Below are 26079 nucleotides of genomic sequence, written 5' to 3'. Positions count from 1 at the left end.
TAACTCCCAGGTACCTATTTACTGCTAGGTAACAGAGGCATAGGGTGAAAGAAACTCTGCCCATCGTGTGTGTGTGTGTGTGTGTGTGTGTGTACTCACCTAGTTGTACTCACCTAGTTGTGTTTGCGGGGGTTGAGCTCTGGCTCTTTGGTCCCGCCTCTCAACCGTCAATCAACAGGTGTACAGATTCCTGAGCCTATCGGGCTCTGTCATATCTACACTTGAAACTGTGTATGGAGTGAGCCTCCACCACATCACCCCCTAATGCATTCCATTTGTCAACCACTCTGACACTAAAAAAGTTCTTTCTAATATCTCTGTGGCTCATTTGGGCACTCAGTTTCCACCTGTGTCCCCTTGTGCGTGTTCCCCTTGTGTTAAATAGACTGTCTTTATCTACCCTGTCAATCCCCTTCAGAATCTTGAATGTGGTGATCATGTCCCCCCTAACTCTTCTGTCTTCCAGCGAAGTGAGGTTTAATTCCCGTAGTCTCTCCTCGTAGCTCATACCTCTCAGCTCGGGTACTAGTCTGGTGGCAAACCTTTGAACCTTTTCCAGTTTAGTCTTATCCTTGACTAGATATGGACTCCATGCTGGGGCTGCATACTCCAGGATTGGCCTGACATATGTGGTATACAAAGTTCTGAATGATTCTTTACACAAGTTTCTGAATGCCGTTCGTATGTTGGCCAGCCTGGCATATGCCGCTGATGTTATCCGCTTGATATGTGCTGCAGGAGACAGGTCTGGCGTGATATCAACCCCCAAGTCTTTTTCCTTCTCTGACTCCTGAAGAATTTCCTCTCCCAGATGATACCTTGTATCTGGCCTCCTGCTCCCTACACCTATCTTCATTACATTACATTTGGTTGGGTTAAACTCTAACAACCATTTGTTCGACCATTCCTTCAGCTTGTCTAGGTCTTCTTGAAGCCTCAAACAGTCCTCTTCTGTTTTAATCCTTCTCATAATTTTAGCATCGTCCGCAAACATTGAGAGAAATGAATCGATACCCTCCGGGAGATCATTTACATATATCAGAAACAAGATAGGACCGAGTACAGAGCCCTGTGGGACTCCACTGGTGACTTCACGCCAATCGGAGGTCTCACCCCTCACCGTAACTCTCTGCTTCCTATTGCTTAGATACTCCCTTATCCACTGGAGCACCTTACCAGCTACACCTGCCTGTCTCTCCAGCTTATGTACCAGCCTCTTATGCGGTACTGTGTCAAAGGCTTTCCGACAATCCAAGAAAATGCAGTCCGCCCAGCCCTCTCTTTCTTGCTTAATCTGTGTCACCTGATCGTAGAATTCTATCAAGCCTGTAAGGCAAGATTTACCCTCCCTGAATCCATGTTGGCGATTTGTCACGAAGTCCCTTCTCTCCAGATGTGTTACCAGGTTTTTTCTCACGATCTTCTCCATCACCTTGCATGGTATACAAGTCAAGGACACTGGCCTGTAGTTCAGTGCCTCTTGTCTGTCGCCCTTTTTGTATATTGGGACCACATTCGCCGTCTTCCATATTTCTGGTAGGTCTCCCGTCTCTAGTGATTTACTATACACTATGGAGAGTGGCAAGCAAAGTGCCTCTGCACACTCTTTCAGTACCCATGGTGAGATCCCATCTGGACCAACCGCCTTTCTAACATCCAGATCCAGCAGGTGTCTCTTGACCTCCTCTCTCGTAATTTCGAACTCCTCCAAGGCCGCCTGGTTTACCTCCCTTTCTCCTAGCACAGTGACCTCACCCTGTTCTAGTGTGAAGACCTCCTGGAACCTCTTGTTGAGTTCCTCACACACCTCTCTGTCATTCTCTGTATACCTGTCCTCGCCTGTTCTAAGTTTCAATACCTGTTCTTTCACTGTTGTTTTCCTTCTGATGTGACTGTGGAGTAGCTTTGGTTCGGTCTTGGCTTTATTTGCTATATCATTTTCAAAATTTTTCTCTGCTTCTCTTCTCACCCTGACGTACTCATTCCTGGTTCTCTGGTATCTCTCCCTACTTTCTGGTGTTCTGTTATTCCGGAAGTTCCTCCACGCCTTTTTGTTCAGTTTCTTCGCTTCCATACATGCCCTATTATACCATGGATTCTTTTGTTGCTTCTCGGATTTTTCCCTTTGGGCCGGGATGAACCTGTTTACTGCCTCCTGACACTTTTGGGTAACATAGTCCATCATACCCTGTACAGACTTGTCTCTGAAGTCTGTGTCCCAAGGTATTTCACTTAGGAAACTTCTCATCTGTTCATAATTCCCCTTTCGGTATGCCAGCCTTTTGATTCCTAGTTCTTTTTGGGGGGAGATAAGTCCTAGCTCTACCAGGTACTCAAAGTTCAATACACTGTGGTCACTCATTCCCAAGGGCGCTTCCATCTTAACTTCCCTTATATCCCATTCATTTAGGGTATGTGTGTGTGTGTACTCACCTAGTTGTGTATGCGGGGGTTGAGCTCTGGCTCTTTGGTCAAAGAGTCAGTGTGTGTGTGTGTGCGCGTCAGCTCAAGTCTAGGAGAGTTAATCGATACTGTTCATAATTTTTTTTTATAAATAACCACGCTGTCTATGGCAGCACAAGACATTTGAAAACAAAAAAAATCTGTAGATAGATTAGATGTTGTGCAGTTTTGTGGCATGTATCTTAAACCTTTTAATTTTCATTGATAAATTCGAAATATATCTTTGGTATAATTATTGCACAATTGAAACAAATGCAATATTATTTTTAAAGTTACATTTATTGGGTATGGGCATCGATGATTTTGCTGTTTGATAAAGTTACAGGCGAAAGACGTCTTTCGCTGCTGATGGATATGCTGACACCTGCAATTTCCTTCAGCTTGGTGTTGGGGGTGATGGAGTAGGGGCTGTGGAACTGCCCCACACTAGAACACAGCCGACTGTCTTCTGGCAAGCTGTACCACTGGCTTCACCTTCCCCCACTGCAGGAAGAATCCTGCTTGTGAGTAGGTGGACGTGGGCGGAGGTGTGGGCGTGGTGCCTGGAGAGCTACCAGGGAGCCAGCTACGGGAGGACCTACGCTCTCTGTGGGCATAACACAAACATATAATATATGTTTTGTGAATTATTCTGAATTATAATATATGAATATATATATTACGAATTATTATATATGATATGAGTGTATGGCACTGTTGGTCTGAATGATCACAACGTAGACCAATGATTTATACTATAACAAATCTTAATTTTGTTGAGCAATACAAAATAACACAATTAAAACTGTGTACAGCCTGACGCCGGTGTTGACAGCGAGCTCGTTGAGGTGGGTGACGAAGGCCTGGGGCAGGGAGGCGGCGTTGGGCACCACCCTGGCGTCGCCCATCACCCCCAGTCGGGCACGACCTAGGTACGACGCCACACACAACGACAACACTGTCGGGACACGACCATAAACTATATTAAGCTGCCATGACCCATTATCAACAACCGCTCCCTTGCCTAATGCACCACAAATGAAAAAGGAGAAATTTTGGTTAGAAAGTACATACGAATAGTATTTCATATACTTATCTCGATAGTGTATAGATGAGAATGTTTGCTAGACACTTTGTGATACATTGAGGAAGAGACTCCTAACTCCAGCAGGTGGATATGTTGTTAGGTGGATGTGTTGTTAGGTGGATGTGTTGTCAGGTGGATGTGTTGTCAGGTGGATGTGTTGTCAGGTGTTGTAGCCAGGTGGATGTTTCTTTGGAAGCTACAAGATGAGGTCGCAAATGACTACCGAGACAACTTGTGGTGAAATATCTCACCGGCGCCATCCTGCGGAGGCCTCCAGTGAAATATGTTGACGAGGTGATGGCCCCAGAGAGTGATGGGATGCGACGGCCCAGCCAGGTTGGACATGAGCACCGGGTAGCGAGCCGACAGTGCCCGGAACACAATACCCAGCAGCGACTCGGGCAGGAAGTATGCCACGTTCCTCATGAGCCATACAGATGCCAGGTAACGCTCAGGGTAGGCTTGTACTTTTCCCATAGATTCTCGCAGTGTGTGTAGGGCCATGGAGGCCTCGGTGGCACCAGTGGGGAGGGCCAAGGTGACCAGACCGGGTGTGTGGGCTCTCGGGCCGCTCTCAGCCCACCGCTGGGAGTACACGGGCAGTGTGCAGCTGACCTCGTCGGGGACAGGCAGTCCCATGACACGGAGGTAGTCTCGGACTGCACCAGCTGAGGCAGTCAGCAGCACTTCTGTCAGTGTGGCGCCCGTGACACCTCGTACACCGCGGGCGGTGCTGAGAGGCACGGGGTCACTCCATGCCACCGCCATGCTGTGATCCCGTCCCCGGGTTGACCGCAACCGTCGGCGGCGTCCAAGCCAGCCCATGAGTGGCGTCGCTCCTCGGGTGCTGAGCGCCTCCTCCAGCACCAGGCGCGGCAGGGTGACAAAAGCTCGGATCATCCAGTACACCTCCACAATGGCATCCTCCAGAATGACACAGTGCTCTGTGGCGCGGACCTCCCTCACCCAACAACACAAGGTTGTGCACCACACATGGAGGGTCCAGGGCAGCCTCAGCACACATAAAGCACACTGCCACCACAGCCTGGCACCCCAGGCCACACATATGAGGCAACAGTGCCATACACGCTTAGCGTTGCAATGCTCTCTTGTGGTTACCCAGAGTGAACTAATACAGCTGACAAGTTTTCCTCTCAGTATAGAGATGAAGGTGAGAGAGGCAGCCAGGACCCGGGCCACAGGTGCTGGGTCCTCCTCAGATGCAACTTTGTAGGCGGCCTGCAGGGCCTCCTCCACCACGACGAAGATGGGAGTCTTAAAACTCGTGAATTGCTCATGACACCACCGCCTGCACACCTCGCCAACCGTGGCTGCTGTAGTGGAGGCCAGTGTGATGGCGGTGCCAAGGAAGCGGGTGGTGGCGGCAGGGGCGGCGAGAAGGGTGAGGCTCCGGGTGGCTGGGTGACGCCACGGGTCAGGATAGGCCGTCACCAACAAGTCCGGTAGGGCCAGCTTGGCGGCCAGGAGGTGGTGGGCGCGCGCCACCATCCACGTCTCGCCGCCTCCTCCATCACAGGTAGTGATCACAGTGACCCGCCATGGTGGCAGGTCGTGGGGCAGGGGCTCACTCACCACCTCGCTCACATACTCCTGCAACATTAACATCATATAAGTATTCCTCATGTACACACCAACCATTGCTACAGTTTGATAAATGAAGAGGCACATATGTGAGAGTAGTGACATTTGTGAATTGTTGCCGTCAGCAGTTGCTAGCTCATTGTGCACCCCTTAATCACCCTGTAAGTGGTAGTTCAGTGTTCACCCCATACTAACCCTGTGAGTGGTAGCTTATTGCGCACTCTATACTTACCATGTGAGTGCTGGTTCATTCTGCACTCCATACTGTCATGATATGAGGTGGCGTATATTATTATTAAGGAATATTGGAATAAGGAACATTGTATTAGCAGCTGCTCTTGATAAATAGCCGGAGTCGCTGGGAACGTGAAGAAAGATGTGCTGAGGGAGTGTCAAGTCGCGGTGGCCTGTAGATTGACCCACGGAAGTGGTCGTGTGTCGTCACAAGGGACGACTTTCCTCGTTTGTCGCACCTCTTGAGTAAAGGCGGGAACAGGTGAATATTGAAGGTCAATGTGGCATGGAGGCCGTCGAAAAGGGGCAAACAGCTGGTGAGGGACTACACATGTTTCTCCACCCTGGCTGACACCTACATGCACTTCGGTGCTGATCAAGCAGGTGGGGGGCCATCAACAGAAATAGCAAAATCAGTCAAATACTGGCGATTGGAAGGTCAAAACACCTTCGTTCCCATAGAGTCTGAGATCTATGGCCCCTGGGGTAAGAATGCCTTGGTAATTCTCAAAGAATTTGGTTCCAGACTCATTGACATCTACAGATACCCAAGGTCTGCCAGTTTCTTGTTTCAGCGCGTCAGTGTGGCAATACAGACAGAAAATGCCTACTGCGTCATCGGTTCCTGTCCGTAAGAGGAGGAGCTCCAAAAGATCCATAACCTTTAAGCACTCATTGTATCAACCAATGTACATCCTGTAACCTTTATATATCAAATAAAGCACAACAAAACACAAAAAGAGAGGTGTAGGAGGAGAAAAGAACATAGAAACTGTATTGGAGGGGACCTAAACATCCCTTCTAATGCGTTATGTGTGCTTTCCTATATATATATATATATATATATATATATATATATGTCGTACCTAATAGCCAGAACGCACTTCTCAGCCTACTATTCAAGGCCCGATTTGCCTAATAAGCCAAGTTTTCATGAATTAATCTTTTTTCGTCTACCTAACCTACCTAACCTAACCTAACCTAGCTTTTTTTGGCTACCTAACCTAACCTTACCTATAAATATAGGTTAGGTTAGGTTAGGTAGGGTTGGTTAGGTTCGGTCATATATCTACGTTAATTTTAACTCCAATAAAAAAAAATTGACCTCATACATAGAGAAAAGGGTTGCTTTATCATTTCATAAGAAAAAAATTATAGTAAATATATTAATTCAGGAAAACTTGGCTTATTAGGCAAATCGGGCCTTGAATAGTAGGCTGAGAAGTGAGTTCTGGCTACTAGGTACGACATATATATATATATATATATATATATATATATATATATATATATATATATATATATATATATATATATATATATATATATATATATATATGTCGTACCTAGTAGCCAGAATGCACTTTTTGGCCTACTATGCAAGGCCTGATTTGCCTAATAAGCCAAGTTTTCAAGAATTAATATATTTTCTCTAATTTTTTTCTTATGAAATAATAAAGTTACCAATTTCATTATGTATGAGGTCAATTTTTTTTTATTGGAGTTAAATTTAACGTAGATATATGACCGAACCTAACCAACCCTACCTAACCTAACCTAACCTATCTTTATAGGTTAGGTTACGTAGCCGAAAAAGTTAGGTTAGGTTAGGTTAGGTAGGTTAGGTTGTCGAAAAACAATTAATTCATGAAAACTTGGCTTATTAGGCAAATCGGGCCTTGCATAGTAGGCTGAGAAGTGCGTTCTGGCTACTAGGTACGACATATATATATATATATATATATATATATATATATATATATATATATATATATATATATATATATATATATATATATATATATATATATATATATATATATATATATATATATATATATATATATATATGTCGTACCTAGTAGCCAGAACGCACTTCTCAGCCTACTATACATGGCCCGATTTGCCTAATAAGCCAGGTTTTCATGAATTAATGTTTTTTCGACTACCTAACCTACCTAACCTAACCTAACCTAACTTTTTCGGCTACCTAACCGAACCTAACCTATAGAGATAGGTTAGGTTAGGTTAGGTAGGGTTGGTTAGGTTTGGTCACATATCTACGTTAATTTTAACTCCAATAAAAAAAAATTGACCTCATACATAATGAAATGGGTAGCTTTATCATTTCATAAGAAAAAAAATAGAGAAAATATATTAATTCAGGAAAACTTGGCTTATTAGGCAAATTAGGCCTTGCATAGTAGGCTGAGAAGTGCGTTCTGGCTACTAGGTACGACATATATATATATATATATATATATATATATATATGTCGTACCTAGTAGCCAGAACTCACTTCTGAGCCTACTATGCAAGGCCCGATTTGCCTAATAAGCCAAGTTTTCATGAATTAATTGCTTTTCGACTACCTAACCTACCTAACCTAACCTAACCTAACTTTTTCGGCTACCTAACCGAACCTAACCTATAAAGATAGGTTAGGTTAGGTTAGGTAGGGTTGGTTAGGTTCGGTCATATATCTACGTTAATTTTAACTCCAATAAAAAAAAATTGACCTCTTACATAATGAAATGGGTTGCTTTATCATTTCATAAGAAAAAAATTAGAGAAAATATATTAATTCATGAAAACTTGGCTTATTAGGCAAATCGGGCCTCGCATTGTAGGCTGAAAAGTGAGTTCTGGCTACTAGGTACGACATATATATATATATATATATATATATATATTTATATATATATGTCGTATATATATATATATATATATATATATATATATATATATATATATGTCGTACCTAGTAGCCAGAACTCACTTCTCAGCCTACTATTCAAGGCCCGATTTGCCTAATAAGCCAAGTTTTTCTGAATTAATATATTTACTATAATTTTTTTCTTATGAAATGATAAAGCAACCCTTTTCTCTATGTATGAGGTCAATTTTTTTTTATTGGAGTTAAAATTAACGTAGATATATGACCGAACCTAACCAACCCTACCTAACCTAACCTAACCTATATTTATAGGTAAGGTTAGCTTAGGTAGCCAAAAAAAGCTAGGTTAGGTTAGGTTAGGTAGGTTAGGTAGACGAAAAAACATTAATTCATGAAAACTTGGCTTATTAGGCAAATCGGGCCTTGAATAGTAGGCTGAGAAGTGCGTTCTGGCTATTAGGTACGACATATATATATATATATATATATATATATATATATATATATATATATATATATATATATATATATATATATATACCGTACCTAGTAGCCAGAACGCACTTCGTATATGTCGTACCTAGTAGCCAGAACGCACTTCTCAGCCTACTATGCAAGGCCCGATTTGCCTAATAAGCCAAGTTTTCATGAATTAATTGTTTTTCGGCAACCTAACCTACCTAACCTAACCTAACCTAACCTAACTTTTTAGGCTACCTAACCTAACCTAACCAATAAAGATAGGTTAGGTAGGGTTGGTTAGGTTCGGTCATATATCTACGTTAATTTTAACTCCAATAAAAAAAAATTGACCTCATATATAATGAAATGGGTAGTTTTATCATTTCATAAGAAAAAAATTAGAGAAAATATATTAATTCAGGAAAACTTGGCTTATTAGGCAAATCGGGCCTTGCATAGTAGGCTGAGAAGTGCGTTCTGGCTACTAGGTACGACATATATATATATATATATATGTCGTACCTAGTAGCCAGAACTCACTTCTCAGCCTACTATTCAAGGCCCGATTTGCCTAATAAGCCAAGTTTTCCTGAATTAATATATTTACTATAATTTTTTCTTATGAAATGATAAAGCAACCCTTTTCTCTATGTATGAGGTCAATTTTTTTTATTGGAGTTAAAATTAACGTAGATATATGACCGAACCTAACCAACCCTACCTAACCTAACCTAACCTATATTTATAGGTAAGGTTAGGTTAGGTAGCCAAAAAAAGCTAGGTTAGGTTAGGTTAGGTAGGTTAGGTAGACGAAAAAACATTAATTCATGAAAACTTGGCTTATTAGGCAAATCGGGCCTTGAATAGTAGGCTGAGAAGTGCGTTCTGGCTATTAGGTACGACATATATATATATATATATATATATATATATATATATATATATATATATATATATATATATATATATATATATATATATATATATATATATATATATATATTAGCATATTTTGGTAGCAGTCTTTCCTGTAGACATATATTATTAAATATGACAGAAAAAGTAAGATTAATAATTCTAACACGAATTTTCTCAATCTTTCGTACATTTCTTTTCACTGTTGGAGGTAAATCAAAAATCAATTCTCCAAAATTCATTTTTATTTCTAGTCTGACGCGACGCGAGCGCGTTTCGTAAAACTTATTACATTTTCAAAGACTTTAGTTCACAAATACATAACTGAATAGAACTTACGCATCTCCGATTTTATATCTACATTTGAGTGAGGTGGAAGGGGTGATGTGGCATTAACACAAGACAAAACAAGAGGTGGCATTAATTGGGTATTAATTTCATCAACACAAGACAGAACAAGAGGTGGCATTAATAGGGTAATAATTTCATCAACACAAGACAGAACACGAAACAATGGGTATTGAATAGAAGTGTTTGCAGAAAGCCTATTGGTCCATATTTCTTGATGCTTCTATATTGGAGCGGAGTCTTGAAGTGGGTAGAATATAGTTGTGCATTAATTGGCTGTTGATTGCTGGTGTTGACTTCTTGATGTGTAGTGCCTCGCAAACGTCAAGCCGCCTGCTATCGCTGTATCTATCGATGATTTCTGTGTTGTTTACTAGGATTTCTCTGGCGATGGTTTGGTTGTGGGAAGAGGTTATATGTTCCTTAATGGAGCCCTGTTGCTTATGCATCGTTAAACGCCTAGAAAGAGATGTTGTTGTCTTGCCTATATACTGGGTTTTTTGGAGCTTACAGTCCCCAAGAGGGCATTTGAAGGCATAGACGACGTTAGTCTCTTTTAAAGCGTTCTGTTTTGTGTCTGGAGAGTTTCTCATGAGTAGGCTGGCCGTTTTCTGGTTTTATAGTAAATCGTCAGTTGTATCCTCTGATTTTTGTCTGTAGGGATAACGTTTCTATTAACAATATCTTTCAGGACCCTTTCCTCCGTTTTATGAGCTGTGGAAAAGAAGTTCCTGTAAAATAGTCTAATAGGGGGTATAGGTGTTGTGTTAGTTGTCTCTTCAGAGGTTGCATGGCTTTTCACTTTCCTTCTTATGATTAGACTAGAAATAAAAATGAATTTTGGAGAATTGATTTTTTATTTACCTCCAACAGTGAAAAGAAATGTACGAAAGATTGAGAAAATTCGTGTTAGAATTATTAATCTTACTTTTTCGGTCATATTTAATAATATATGTCTACAGGAAAGACTGCTACCAAAATATACTAATATTAAAGCGCACGACCCAGCAGTAAGGAATCAAGCCTTCACGATAAAATATCGCCAGGATCTGATTCGTGATCAGATATACAAGGCAGAGAATGAAATCAAAGACAACAAAACGCAACTACTTCATGCTACAAACGAGTGGAGAAATAGCAACATCGACGAAAGTATCCGTACCCGCATTGAACAACACCTCGACATCCTCACAGACCAACATCACCTCAGCACTGAAACAAGGATTATCAAGAAACTAACAACATTATATGGATTACCTATGGCAATTCCACGACCAAGAGATGGCTTCCTGAACCTTGCAGGAATTAACCTCACTGAGGACCAAGTCACTCTCCTAAATCTGGGCATAAACTGTCATGTTATGTCCAGACCGAGTGAGATGGCCCGGAAAGTAGAGTTGGAAATTCTGTTGGACGACATATTCAACCTCGAGACACAAAAAAAGGTCACTACCAAAGATACCTTACAAGCAGAACTTATTGCAGAAGGAGGAAAGAATCGAGGCAATTACAGAAGCACCTTACTGTCCCCTGAGCTTAAAGCGGCAGCTAAAAGCCTTCGTGAGAACAAGGAGATAGTTGTCAGGAGAGGTGACAAGTCGCCAATATGTCATTCTTAAAAAAGACGAATATCTGGCGAAAATGAACATCATACTCTCTGACCAAACTAAGTTCCAAAGGGTAACGAAGGACACTACAGCCGAATTAAAAGCAAAGGTCAACAAACTGATCGAAACTGTGAACGCCAAGAAATCCGGATTCCACCTGCCAAAGATCATTGGGGAATATAAACCTGGATATGCGTATGGAAATGTCAAGACACACAAGCCTGGAAACCCCCTTCGGCCAATCATTAGCCAGATACCCACACCCACGTACAGACTGGCGAAGCGACTCAACGGCCTGCTGACTCCTTATGTTCCTTGCGCCTTCAGCCTGAAGTCTCCAAAGGAATTTGTTGACTTACTGCGGGGCACACGGGCCACAGGGATAAGAGCCTCGTTGGACGTAGAATCGCTGTTTACTAACGTACCTGTGGACGAGACAATCGGAATGATAGCCGACCGAGTGTATCGTGATCCAGCCTATACTCCTCTTGACATACCAGAAAATATTCTGAGGAAACTACTCCAAGCTTGTACTAAAGAGGCACCCTTCTTGAGCCCGGATGGGCACATGTATAAGCAAGTAGATGGGGTCGAGATGGGTTCTCCCCTAGGTGTCCTGTTTGCAAACTTCTACATGGGTACCATCGAGCAAAAAGTCTTAGTCGACATGAACTTGAAACCGGCCATATACTGCAGGTATGTTGACGACATTTTTACACAGGTACCTGATGTCAGACATCTGCAGGAGCTGAAGGAGGCATTTGAGCAGAGTTCCGTGCTGCGTTTCACTTACGAGATGGAAAAGGATGGGAAGCTGCCCTTTCTAGATGTAACAGTCATGGAAAAGGGCAGAGGTTTCCACACTGCAGTCTACACTAAGGAAACGAGCATAGGAATGTGCCTAAATGCCAACAGCGACTGCCCTGACAGGTACAAGAGGAGTGTTGTTAACGCATATGTCGACCATGCTCTCAGCCACAGCTCAGAATGGAAGCAAGTCGACGAAGAACTCTGTAGGGTAAGGCAGGTCCTAGTCAATAACGGCTTCTCCAATGGTTTCGTCGAAGACATCATAAGAAGGAAAGTGAAAAGCCATGCAACCTCTGAAGAGACAACTAACACAACACCTATACCCCCTATTAGACTATTTTACAGGAACTTCTTTTCCACAGCTCATAAAACGGAGGAAAGGGTCCTGAAAGATATTGTTAATAGAAACGTTATCCCTACAGACAAAAATCAGAGGATACAACTGACGATTTACTATAAATCCAGAAAAACGGCCAGCCTACTCATGAGAATCTCTCCAGACACAAAACAGAATGCTTTAAAAGAGACTAACGTCGTCTATGCCTTCAAATGCCCTCTTGGGGACTGTAAGCTCCAAAAAAACCAGTATATAGGCAAGACAACAACATCTCTTTCTAGGCGTTTAACGATGCATAAGCAACAGGGCTCCATTAAGGAACATATAATCTCTTCCCACAACCAAACCATCGCCAGAGAAATCCTAGTAAACAACACAGAAATCATCGATAGATACAGCGATAGCAGGCGGCTTGACGTTTGCGAGGCACTACACATCAAGAAGTCAACACCAGCAATCAACAGCCAATTATTGCACAACTATATTCTACCCACCTCAAGACTCCGCTCCAATATAGAAGCATCAAGAAATATGGACCAATAGGCTTTCTGCAAACACTTCTATTCAATACCCATTGTTTCGTGTTCTGTCTTGTGTTGATGAAATTAATACCCTATTAATGCCACCTCTTGTTCTGTCTTGTGTTGATGAAATTAATACCCTATTAATGCCACCTCTTGTGTTGTCTTGTGTTAATGCCACATCACCCCTTCCACCTCACTCAAATGTAGATATAAAATCAGAGATGCGTAAGTTCTATTCAGTTGTGTATTTGTGAACTAAAGTCTTTGAAAATGTAATAAGTTTTACGAAACGCGCTCGCGTCGCGTCAGACTAGAAATAAAAATGAATTTTGGAGAATTGATTTTTGATTTACCTCCAACAGTGAAAAGAAATGTACGAAAGATTGAGAAAATTCGTGCTAGAATTATTAATCTTACTTTTTCGGTCATATTTAATAATATATATATATATATATATATATATATATATATATATATATATATATATATATATATATAGAAATAGAAAATAGATACACACACACACACACACACACACACACACACACACACACACACACACACACACACACATATATATATATATATATATATATATATATATATATATATATATATATATATATATGTCGTACCTAGTAGCCAGAACGCACTTCTATGCCTACTATTCTAGGCCCGATTTGCCTAATAAGCCAAGTTTTCATGAATTAATTGTTTTTCGACTACCTAACCTACCTAACCTAACCTAACCTAACGTTTTCGGCTACCTAACCTAACCTAACCGATAAAGATAGGTTAGGTTAGGTTAGGTAGGGTTGGTTAGGTTCGGTCATATATCTACATTAATTTTAACTCCAATAAAAAAAAATTGACGTCATACGTAATGAAATGGGTAGCTTTATAATTTCATAAGAAAAAAATTAGAGAAAATATACTAATTCATGAAAACTTGGCTTATTAGGCAAATCGAGCCTTGAATAGTAGGCATAGAAGTGCGTTCTGGCTACTAGGTACGACATATATATATATAATATATATATATATATATATATATATATGTATATATATATATATATATATATATATATATATATATATATATATATATATATATATATATATATATATATATATATATATGTCGTACCTAATAGCCAGAACGCACTTCTCAGCTTACTATGCAAGGCCCGATTTGCCTAATAAGCCAAGTTTTCATGAATTAATTGTTTTTCGACTACCTAACCTACCTAACCTAACCTAACCTAACTTTTTCGGCTACCTAACCTAACCTAACCAATAAAGATAGGTTAGGTTAGGTTAGGTAGGGTTGGTTAGGTTCGGTCATATATACATGTTAATTTTAACTCAAATAAAAAAAAATTGACCTCATACATAATGAAATGGGTTGCTCTATCATTTCATAAGAAAAAAATAGAGAAAATATATTAATTCAGGAAAAATTGGCTTATTAGGCAAATCGGGCCTTGCATAGTAGGCTGAGAAGTGCGTTCTGGCTATTAGGTACGATATATATATATATATATATATATATATATATATATATATATATATATATATATATATATATATATATATATATATATATATATATATATATATATATATATATATATATATATTATTAAATATGACCGAAAAAGTAAGATTAATAATTCTAACACGAATTTTCTCAATCTTTCGTACATTACGCTTCACTGTTGGAGGTAAATCAAAAATCAATTCTAAAAAATTCATTTTTATTTCTAGTCTGACGCGACACGGGCGCGTTTCGTAAAACTTATTACATTTTTAAAGACTTTAGTTCACAAATACACAACTGAATAGAACTTACGTATCTCTGATTTTATATCTACATTTGAGTGAGGTGGAAGGGGTGATGTGGCATTAACACAAGACAGAACAAAATGTGGTATTAATAGGGTATTAATTTCATCAACACAAGACAGAACAAGGGTATTAATTGGGTATTAATTTCATCAACACAAGACAGAACATGAAACAATGGATATTGAATAGAAGTGTTTGTAGAAAGCCTATTGGTCCATATTTCTTGATGCTTCTATATTGGAGCGGAGTCTTGAGGTGGGTAGAATATAGTTGTGCAATAATTGGCTGTTGATTGCTGGTGTTGACTTCTTGATGTGTAGTACCTCGCAAACGTCAAGCCGCCTGCTATCGCTGTATCTATCGATGATTTCTGTGTTGTTTACTAGGATTTCTCTGGCGATGGTTTGGTTGTGGGAAGAGATTATATGTTCCTTAATGGAGCCCTGTTGCTTATGCATCGTTAAACGCCTAGAAAGAGATGTTGTTGTCTTGCCTATATACTGGGTTTTTTGGAGCTTACAGTCCCCAAGTGGGCATTTGAAGGCATAGACGACGTTAGTCTCTTTTAAAGCGTTCTGTTTTGTGTCTGGAGAATTTCTCATGAGTAGGCTGGCCGTTTTTCTGGTTTTATAGTAAATCCACTTAAGGATTTACTTTTACCTTGTATCCTCTTAAGAGGATGCAACTGACGATTTACTATAAAACCAGAAAAACGGCCAGCCTACTCATGAGAAAATCTCCAGACACAAAACAGAACGCTTAAAAAGAGACTAACGTCGTCTATGCCTTCAAATGCCCACTTGGGGACTGTAAGCTCCAAAAAACCCAGTATATAGGCATGACAACAACATCTCTTTCTAGGCGTTTAACGATGCATAAGCAACAGGGCTCCATTAAGGAACATATAATCTCTTCCCACAACCAAACCATCGCCAGAGAAATCCTAGTAAACAACACAGAAATCATCGATAGATACAGCGATAGCAGGCGGCTTGACGTTTGCGAGGCACTACACATCAAGAAGTCAACACCAGCAATCAACAGCCAATTATTGCACAACTATATTCTACCCACCTCAAGACTCCGCTCCAATATAGAAGCTTCAAGAAATATGGACCAATAGGCTTTCTACAAACACTTCTATTCAATATCCATTGTTTCGTGTTCTGTCTTGTGTTGATGAAATTAATACCCTATTAATACCCTTGTTCTGTCTTGTGTTGATGAAATTAATACCCAATTAATACCACATTTTGTTCTGTCTTGTGTTAATGCCACCTCACTCAAATGTAGATATAAAATCGGAGATACGTAAGTTCTATTCAGTTGTGTATTTGTGAACTAAAGTCTTTGAAAATGTAATAAGTTTTACGAAACGCGCCCCTGTCGCGTCAGACTAGAAATAAAAATGAATTTTGGAGAATTGATTTTTGATTTACCTCCAACAGTGAAGCGTAATGTACGAAAGATTGAGAAAATTCGTGTTAGAATTATTAATCTTACTTTTTCAATCATATTTAATAATATACGTCTACAGGAAAGACTGCTACCAAAATATATATATATATATATATATATATATATATATATATATATATATATATATATATATATATATATATATATATATATATATATTTATGTCGTACCTAGTAGCCAGAACTCACTTCTCAGCCTACTATTCAAGGCCCGATTTGCCTAATAAGCCAAGTTTTTCTGAATTAATATATTTACTATAATTTTTTTCTTATGAAATGATAAAGCTACCCTTTTCACTATGTATGAGGTCAATTTTTTTTTATTGGAGTTAAAATTAACGTAGATATATGACCGAACCTAACCAACCCTACCTAACCTAACCTACCCTATATATATAGGTGAGGTTAGGTTAGGTAGCCAAAAAAAGCTAGGTTAGGTAGGTTAGGTCGACGAAAAAACATTAATTCATGAAAACTTGGCTTATTAGGCAAATCGGGCCTTGCATAGTAGGCTGAGAAGTGAGTTCTGGCTACTAGGTACGACATTTATATATATATATATATATATATATATATATATATATATATATATATATATATATATATATATATATATATATATATGTCGTACCTAATAGCCAGAACGCACTTCTCAGCCTACTATTCAAGGCCCGATTTGCCTAATAAGCCAAGTTTTCCTGAATTAATATATTTACTATATTTTTTTTCTTATGAAATGATAAAGCAACCCTTTTCTCTATGTATGAGGTCAATTTTTTTTTATTGGAGTTAAAATTAACGGAGATATATGACCGAACCTAACCAACCCTACCTAACCTAACCTAACCTATATTTATAGGTAAGGTTAGGTTAGGTAGCCAAAAAAAGCTAGGTTAGGTTAGGTTAGGTAGGTTAGGTAGACGAAAAAACATTAATTCATGAAAATTTGGCTTATTAGGCAAATCGGGCCTTGAATAGTAGGCTGAGAAGTGCGTTCTGGCTATTAGGTACGACATATATATATATATATATATATGTCGTACCTAGTAGCCAGAACGCACTTCTCAGCCTACTATGCAAGGCCCGATTTGCCTAATAAGCCAAGTTTTCATGAATTAATTGTTTTTCGACTACCTAATCTACCTAACCTAACTTTTTCGGCTACCTAACCTAACCTAACCTATAAAGATAGGTTAGGTTAAGTTAGGTAGGGTTGGTTAGGTTCGGTCATATATCTACGTTAATTTTAACTCCAATAAAGAAAAAATTGACCTCATACATAATAAAATGGGTAGCTTTATCATTTCAACAGAAAAAAATTTGAGAAAATATATTAATTTTGGAAAACTTGGCTTATTAGGCAAATCGGGCCTTGCATAGTAGGCCGAGAAGTGCGTTCTGGCTACTAGGTACGACATATATATGTGTGTGTGTGTGTGTGTATCTATTTTCTATTTCTATATATATATATATATATATATATATATATATATATATATATATATATATATATATATATATATATCGTACCTAGTAGCCAGAACGCACTTCTCAGCCTACAATTCAGGGCCCGATTTGCCTAATAAGCCAAGTTTTCCTGAATTAATATATTTTCTCAAATTTTTTTCTTATGAAATGATAAAGCTACCCATTTCATTATGTATGAGGTCAATTTTTTTTTATTGGAGTTAAAATTAACGTAGATATATGACCGAACCTAACCAACCCTACCTAACCTAACCTAACCTATCTTTATGGGTTAGGTTAGGTTAGGTAGCCGAAAAAGATAGGTTAGGTTAGGTTAGGTAGGTTAGGTAGTCGAAAAACAATTAATTCATGAAAACGTGGCTTATTAGGCAAATCGGGCCTTGCATAGTAGGCTGAGAAGTGCGTTCTGGCTACTAGGTACGACATATATATATATATATATATATATATATATATATATATATATATATATATATATATATATATATATATATATATTAGTATATTTTGGTAGCAGTCTTTCCTGTAGACATATATTATTAAATATGACCGAAAAAGTAAGATTAATAATTCTAACACGAATTTTCTCAATCTTTCGTACATTTCTTTTCACTGTTGGAGGTAATTCAAAAATCAATTCTCCAAAATTCATTTTTATTTCTAGTCTGACGCGACACGAGCGCGTTTCGTAAAACTTATTACATTTTCAAAGACTTTAGTTTACAAATACACAACTGAATAGAACTTACACGTCTCCGGTTTTGTTTATATCTACATTTGAGTGAGGTGGCATTAATAGGGTATTAATTTCATCAACACAAGACAGAACAAGAGGTGGCATTAATAGGGTGTTAAATACCCTATTAATGCCACCTCTAAAATGGCATTAAAATGGGGGGTGAAACATAAGAATAGAGGTAACTGCGGAAGGCCTATTGGCCCATACGAGGCAGCTGCTATCCACATACAAAGATTAATCACGTGTAATTGCCCTGTTATGTTGAACAGTGTCTTCTGTGTTGGCGTCGTTATGTTCTGGTCTTGTCCTTACTCTCATAGTGGGTAAAGTAAATAGTTCCGTGATTTGGGTGTTCTTGGTAGTGTGACGATAATCTCCTTCAAGAGATTGAGCCTGCTCTTCCCTCCAAAATTACGTCTTCACAACTATATAAAAGACTATGGAAGAAATGTCCAACAACGACAACAAACACCAGCAAGGCTTGCCAGGGTGAGCAGAAACGTATGCAACCAGCCACCTGTTCGAACTCCAACCACCAAACTACCCGTTGATCGCTACGACTCCGCTGATTGGTCGCCGGTCTGGCTGCACCTGCCTCGCCCCCCCCCCAATACTACCTGATGTCTGGGGTCGCCCCAACATCAGTCCTCAGAATGTTCCGTGCTTTCGTAGCCAGCACTCCTCCCAGCTAGACGTTAGCGTGTACTGAGAGAGGTGGTGGCTTTAAGCCAATATTCCAGCACCTCCCACTTAACTTTTGTGTTGCACTTCTTATTATTTTGCCTTAACGTAACTTTCATTGTGTCATTTAAGTATTCTTATTATTTTGATTCATTGATTTTATTATACATATTTGTTTGTCCATATTTTCATGTTTTGATTTATTTAACGTAATTAAAATTTCATTGTTAAAGTTTTACTTGTGTTTTGTGTGTCTTCTCCTTACCTTACCACAGACGAAGTTCCAGTTTTTCTATTTTTTTTTATAACTATGTGACGAGGCCATACCCCTAGCCTTAAACAGCCGAACACCAACGCGTTACCGTCACAAGTTATATGGGGGCCTGTCCTAGGAGCTTCACTCAGGTACTGGTGCCAAGTGGTAATTTATGGTAAGCGTATTTAACTCTGTTAACGTAGCTTTACTATTTTTCATTCAATTTCATTTTTTATAAGGTGCGGTGTATTGTGCATTACGAGAGTAACATATAGTGAAGGTGAGACAACTTTGGATTACGTGGTGACTGTAGGCCTCAGTCATACTCTTAATTGGTCATCTCTCCCTCCATGTTATTACTCGTATTTACCATCTATGTCCCTTGAATATTTCTCATTCTGACAGATCATCATATTGGTACCCTGGTACTGTGGTCTGCCCCGGGTCAAGAGTACCCAATCTTCTGCAATCTGACTGTAGGAGGACAAAGAGGGCCATAGTTCCTCTAGCTCGAACTTTAGTTGCTGAATTGGGACCTCAGCAGCAGTTCTCGTCACCAGTTGACACCTCGCACCCCTACACGTCAGTCAGAGATGATGATACATACAACGGTAGGGAATTAGCTTATTTTTTCAGAGCACAAAAGTTCGCTAATTCTGTAAGTATCATATTAAATTCAGTGGGAAAAACTTGCTTTATGTCCTATAGAGACTTGGCAAGGTATGCCTACATCCTTGGACTACCAATTTTACTTTTGAAGCATTTAACTGTTTCATTTGTTTTCGAAACTTTGTTTCATTTGTTAGTAGGATTTTCTTGCCCTTATTCTCTTACATGAGTACCGGGTACAAGATTTCCTGCGCCCTTGATTTCATTTAATCATTTAATATCTTTCACTTAACGTTAATTGTTAAAGATCACACAGGATAGGTACCAGTTGCCACGTTGTCCTGTTTCTGACATTTCATTATTGAACATTCGTGTACCTTTATTTGCTAATTTCACCATGTTTCGTCTCCAAACTTTCCGTGCAAATCCAGCAGGTGAAATAGGGACTTTAAGTCGTGCCAAGAGGACTGAACTACAAACTCTTGCACATGAGTATCAACTAGAAGTTCCCTACCAAGCCAACAAAAATGACCTACACAACCTGTTGCTGGATTACTATTTAGAGCAAGGTAAGATAGACTCTGAAACTCATGAAACTTACTATATTGCAGAGAAAACTGACTTGGCAACGATGAAACTTAAACTAGAGCTGGCCAAGATTGAACGTGAGCAGCAAAGAGAAGCAGCTGCCATACGAAGGGAAGAACACGAACGCGAAGCCGCTTTGAGGAGAGACGAACAAGAACGCGAAGCTGCTTTGAGGAGAGAAGAACACGAACGTGAGGTCGCCTTGCTCCATGAACGTGAGAGAGTACAGCTTGAAACAAAACAACGCGAGTTGGAAATACAACGCGAACATGACAAGCAACAAGCAACTCTGGCTCTAGAGTGTCGTCAACGTGAAATCGCCTTGGAAACTTCACACTTCACTCAACGCCAACAAGCTACTGCCAATCTTCCCGTCAGTTTTAATATATCACATGCAAGTAAGTTAATGCCATCCTTTGTAGAAGCAGAAGTTGATGTGTTTTTTACCACCTTTGAAACCCTTGCTAATCAACTCAGTTGGCCTGTCGACCAATGGGCCACACTTCTCAGAGTCCATCTTACAGGTAGAGCTGCAGTCACACTCAGTACTTTGGCGTCTGAGAATGACTACTACACTCTGAAACAAGCAGTGTTAGACGCCTACCTACTTTCCACCGAAAGTTATAGAAGGAAATTCCGTGACCACCTGAAGGCAAGTACCACTACCTTCCTCGAGTTTGCTAACACGAAACGGAGGTATTTCATGAAATGGCTGGAAGCAGCACATGTCTCTACTTTTACAGAACTCGTCAACCTGATGCTTGTTGAAGAATTCTTGAGACGTGTGCCGCCTCCTGTCCGCCTCTACTTAGCAGATAAAGAAGAAACCGACTACCTGAAGTGTGCTAAGTCGGCTGACACTTACAGCCTCATCCACCGGCTGACACCTGAACCATCCTCCAGTAAGAAGTCGTGGTACAGTTACGAGAAGGTGAGCCCCGATCAAGCTGGTTCACAACTGTACTGCAAGTATTGTAGACTCTATGGACATACCATAGACAAGTGTGGTAAGTCTCAATACAAGGGAACCACTGACCAACAACGACCCAAACCAACTCCTCCTAAGTCCGGTAAGCCTGTGATGAATGTTGGTGTTGATGTTAATGATCTTTCTCTTTTCAGTAACCACCTGTATACTGGAACTGTCTCTGCCAACGGTTCAAATCCGGAGGGACGTTTCAAATTGAAGATCTTGAGGGACACAGCGGCTCTACAATCGATCATCTTGAAGTCGGCTGTGCCCAACATAGTCTACACCGGGGAAACGGTCTTCATCACTGACCTCACTGCTACTACTCCATACCCTCTCGCCAGAGTCCACCTGGATTGTCCCTACGTGAACGGGGAAGTCCAAGTCGCCGTCAGGGAAAAGCCTTTTCCCATGCCTGGAGTGCAACTTCTAGGCAACGACTTGGCAGAAGACCTGCAACCAACCAACCTGATCGTCATGGACAAACCCCAGGTGTGTAACTCTGTGCCAAGTAACCCTATTCTTGAGTATGTTCCAGCAGAGGTTCAAGAGAGTGATGATGTTTCTCCTCCGGTTCTCGTGACCACCCGTGCACAAGCCGCACGTCCACAGCCAGCTGACTCTACTGCTACCGCTGTCCCTCAAGACCCTCAGAAACTACCCCCGCATCTGACCAAGTTGGAGTTCCGTAAGTTGCAGAGGGAAGATCTTACTTTAACACCATTGTTTTTCCAGGCTGAGACTCAACCCGACAGTATTCCTGGGTTCTTCCTAGAGAACGACTTGCTCTACCGCAGATATAGACCCAGTAAACTGAAGGAGGAGGACGATTGGGCCAACACCGAACAACTTGTGATTCCCACCAGCCTGCGGCCCACTATTCTACACCTGGCCCACGGAGCATTCTCCCACTACGGCTTCAACAAGACTTACCATGGGATTCGTCAAGACTACTACTGGCCAGGTATGGTAAACAACGTCAAACAGTACGTAAAACAGTGTCATACATGTCAGATGGCAGGCAAACCGAACGTCTCCATTCCCAGAGCACCACTGATTCCCATACAGGTGCCTGCGGAACCTTTCCACAGACTCATAATAGACTGTGTTGGTCCTTTACCTCGGACCAGTTCAGGTAACGCCTACATCCTAACCATCCTGTGTCCTACCACCAGATTTCCCATAGCAGTTCCAGTGAAGAACATCACGGCTGCTACGGTTATCAAACATCTACTGAAGATCTTCACTCAATACGGATTTCCCAGGGAGATTCAAAGTGACTGTGGCACCAACTTCACCAGTGATCTCTTCAAAAGGACACTGGAGGAGTTCAACATCAAACAGGTATTGTCCAGCCCCTATCATCCTGCTTCACAGGGTTCTCTTGAACGTAGTCATCAGACCATCAAAGCACTCTTGAAAAAGTTTTGTAGTGAAACCTCAAAGGATTGGGATAAGCAGATTGACCTAATAATGTGTATTTTCAGAAGTCTCCCCAATGAGTCCCTAGGAGTATCTCCTTATGAGATGCTCTACGGCCGTAAGTGCCGTACTCCCCTTAAGGCTTTCAAAGACTCTCTCAGAGATGCCACCTTCAGTGAGCATCAGAATGTGCCCCAGTTTCTTCAAAACCTTCAACACATTCTAGAGAGAGTCCACCGCTTTGCTCATGATAATCTATTGAAAGCCCAGGTGAGAATGAAGACTCATTACGACCAGACCAGCAAAGTAAGAAAATTCAAGCCGGGAGACTTCGTCCTTGCTTATTTCCCTATCCCAGGTTCACCTTTACAAAACAGATTTTCAGGACCCTACTGCGTCAAAGAGTGCAGAAGCAACAACACATACGTCATAGAGACTCCAGATAGGCGGCGGAAGACCCAGCTGTGCCACGTCAACCTCCTGAAGCAATATAATGGTACTCCTCCCACTGTCTTGATTAATTGTTCTACCTTCACAGAACCCTACATCCACAGTGAGACCATCCCGGCTTCTTCTCCCGAAAGCACTGACAAGGAGTCGGCGCTTTCTAATTCCAAAATCCTTAATGATCTTCCCAAATGCTTTCAGGATAATAATCGTGCTCCTATGCCCTCTTCTAATTCCACTCTCACCTCGTCAGATAAGCCCTTCATCCTCCATGTCGACGCCAATGGTACCGACGTGGGTGGTGTCGTGATGCAGCAACGAGGCGAGAAGAATACACCTGTCAGCGACTACTGCTACAAGGATCTACGGAACAATTGGCAAGGAGCTACTCTTCCTCATCCTGAAGCTTCAGCACTTCACTTCACTCCACACCTGAAAAGTGCTCGGTCCACCATCAATACGGACCACACCACCCTACACCTCCTGCAGCACGCCCACTTCTCATCTCAACGTCTTCTACTATGGGCTTGCTACCTGCAGAAATTCAACCTGGAGACACGCTATATCAAGGGTTCTGACAACACCATAGCCGATGCCCTCTCCAGAGTTTATGAAGTAGAAGCGACTCCATCCATTACTCCACCACATAACGACGTACTTCTTCCAGAACCGCAGGCTTCGGGGGAGAGTTGTGACGATAATCTCCTTCAAGAGATTGAGCCTGCTCTTCCCTCCAAAATTACGTCTTCACAACTATATAAAAGACTATGGAAGAAATGTCCAACAACGACAACAAACACCAGCAAGGCTTGCCAGGGTGAGCAGAAACGTATGCAACCAGCCACCTGTTCGAACTCCAACCACCAAACTACCCGTTGATCGCTACGACTCCGCTGATTGGTCGCCGGTCTGGCTGCACCTGCCTCGCCCCCCCCCAATACTACCTGATGTCTGGGGTCGCCCCAACATCAGTCCTCAGAATGTTCCGTGCTTTCGTAGCCAGCACTCCTCCCAGCTAGACGTTAGCGTGTACTGAGAGAGGTGGTGGCTTTAAGCCAATATTCCAGCACCTCCCACTTAACTTTTGTGTTGCACTTCTTATTATTTTGCCTTAACGTAACTTTCATTGTGTCATTTAAGTATTCTTATTATTTTGATTCATTGATTTTATTATACATATTTGTTTGTCCATATTTTCATGTTTTGATTTATTTAACGTAATTAAAATTTCATTGTTAAAGTTTTACTTGTGTTTTGTGTGTCTTCTCCTTACCTTACCACAGACGAAGTTCCAGTTTTTCTATTTTTTTTTATAACTATGTGACGAGGCCATACCCCTAGCCTTAAACAGCCGAACACCAACGCGTTACCGTCACAGTAGGTTGTTCTATTCTTATGTGAATTGCTTCACGAATTTGTAAACTTCTTGCATCTTGGGTTTTGTCTATTATACAGGTATTTTTGTTCAACATTTCTCTTGTTAGGGTGATGTCATGGGCTTGTCTCATTTGATTCCTGGGGGCACCGGATTGAAGATGGTATGTCAAACGCCTCGTCAGCTTGGTCGACGTCATACCTATGTACTTGAAGAGTCTTCTCGAAGCATGTACAAAGGATGCCTCTTTCATCAGTCCACAAGGTACATGTATTTACAAATAGACGGAGTAGCAATGAGCTCCCCCTTAGGAGTTTTATTTTCTAATTTTTATATGGGAACCATCGAAGACAGAGTATTCAGTAGCAGACAAAAACCAACTATATATTGCCGTTATGTAGATGACATATTCGTAATAGTAAAAGACTCAGATGAACTAATTGATCTAAAAAGCCATCTAGAGAGAGAGTTAGTACTCCGATTTACACATGAAAATAGTGAAAATAACAGTCTGCCATTCTTGGATGTACTAATAACTAAAACAGGAACCTCTTTAAGCACCAACGTATATACTAAGCCCACCAACATAGGATTATGCCTGAACGGTAGAAGTGAGTGCCCCCAAAGGTACAAAGCCAGTGTTCTCAATGCTTATATTCGTCGAGCGCTTACCCACTGCTCTGAATGGAGCAACATGAGTAGAGAGTTTGAAAGAGTAACTCAGGTATTGGTGAACAACAGATATAGCAACGCGGAAATAAACGCTGCTATAAAAAGACACTTGGACTGTTGGTATAATCCTGAAATTTTATCCTGAATCCTGAAATTTTAATAAAATTATATTACAAATCAACCATGCACAGTGAACATATAAAAGAGGAAAGAATAATGAAATAAATAATCCGTAAAGGAGTAAAAAGCATTACTTCTAACCAAAACATAAACCTGATAATATTCTACAAAACCAAGAAGACTTCCGAACTCCTTATCAAAAACAGCCCGAAGCCGACGGAGAACCCTCTACAGCAGTCAAGCGTTGTATACATGTACACTTGCCCCCACGAAGGATGTAATCTTCAATCTAAGTACATAGGTATGACGTCGACCAAGCTGACGAGGCGTTTGACATGCCA

The 26079-nt window shown here is 40.6% G+C and overlaps 1 protein-coding gene across 2 annotated transcripts in view; it reads right to left on the bottom strand.

The window, feature by feature from the left end:
* Positions 1–2723: 2723 nt before the first annotated feature.
* Positions 2724–26079, bottom strand: part of LOC123750813 (uncharacterized) — a 222123-nt gene continuing 198767 nt past the window's right edge. For both annotated transcript variants that reach the window (XM_069315595.1, XM_069315596.1), the window contains 3 exons: positions 3781–5140; positions 3256–3400; positions 2724–3049 (listed from right to left, as the gene is read on the bottom strand). In XM_069315595.1, coding sequence (XP_069171696.1) covers positions 2890–3049; positions 3256–3400; positions 3781–5140 — 1665 coding nt within the window. In that variant the 3' untranslated portion in view covers positions 2724–2889. The remainder of the gene's footprint in view (positions 3050–3255; positions 3401–3780; positions 5141–26079) is intronic.

Source organism: Procambarus clarkii, chromosome 81 (genome assembly GCF_040958095.1).
Source record: "Procambarus clarkii isolate CNS0578487 chromosome 81, FALCON_Pclarkii_2.0, whole genome shotgun sequence".
NCBI classification, from domain to species: Eukaryota; Metazoa; Arthropoda; class Malacostraca; order Decapoda; family Cambaridae; genus Procambarus; species Procambarus clarkii.
The sequence above is the reverse complement of the archived record's forward strand: the minus strand, read 5'-3'. Positions and strand labels throughout refer to the sequence as shown.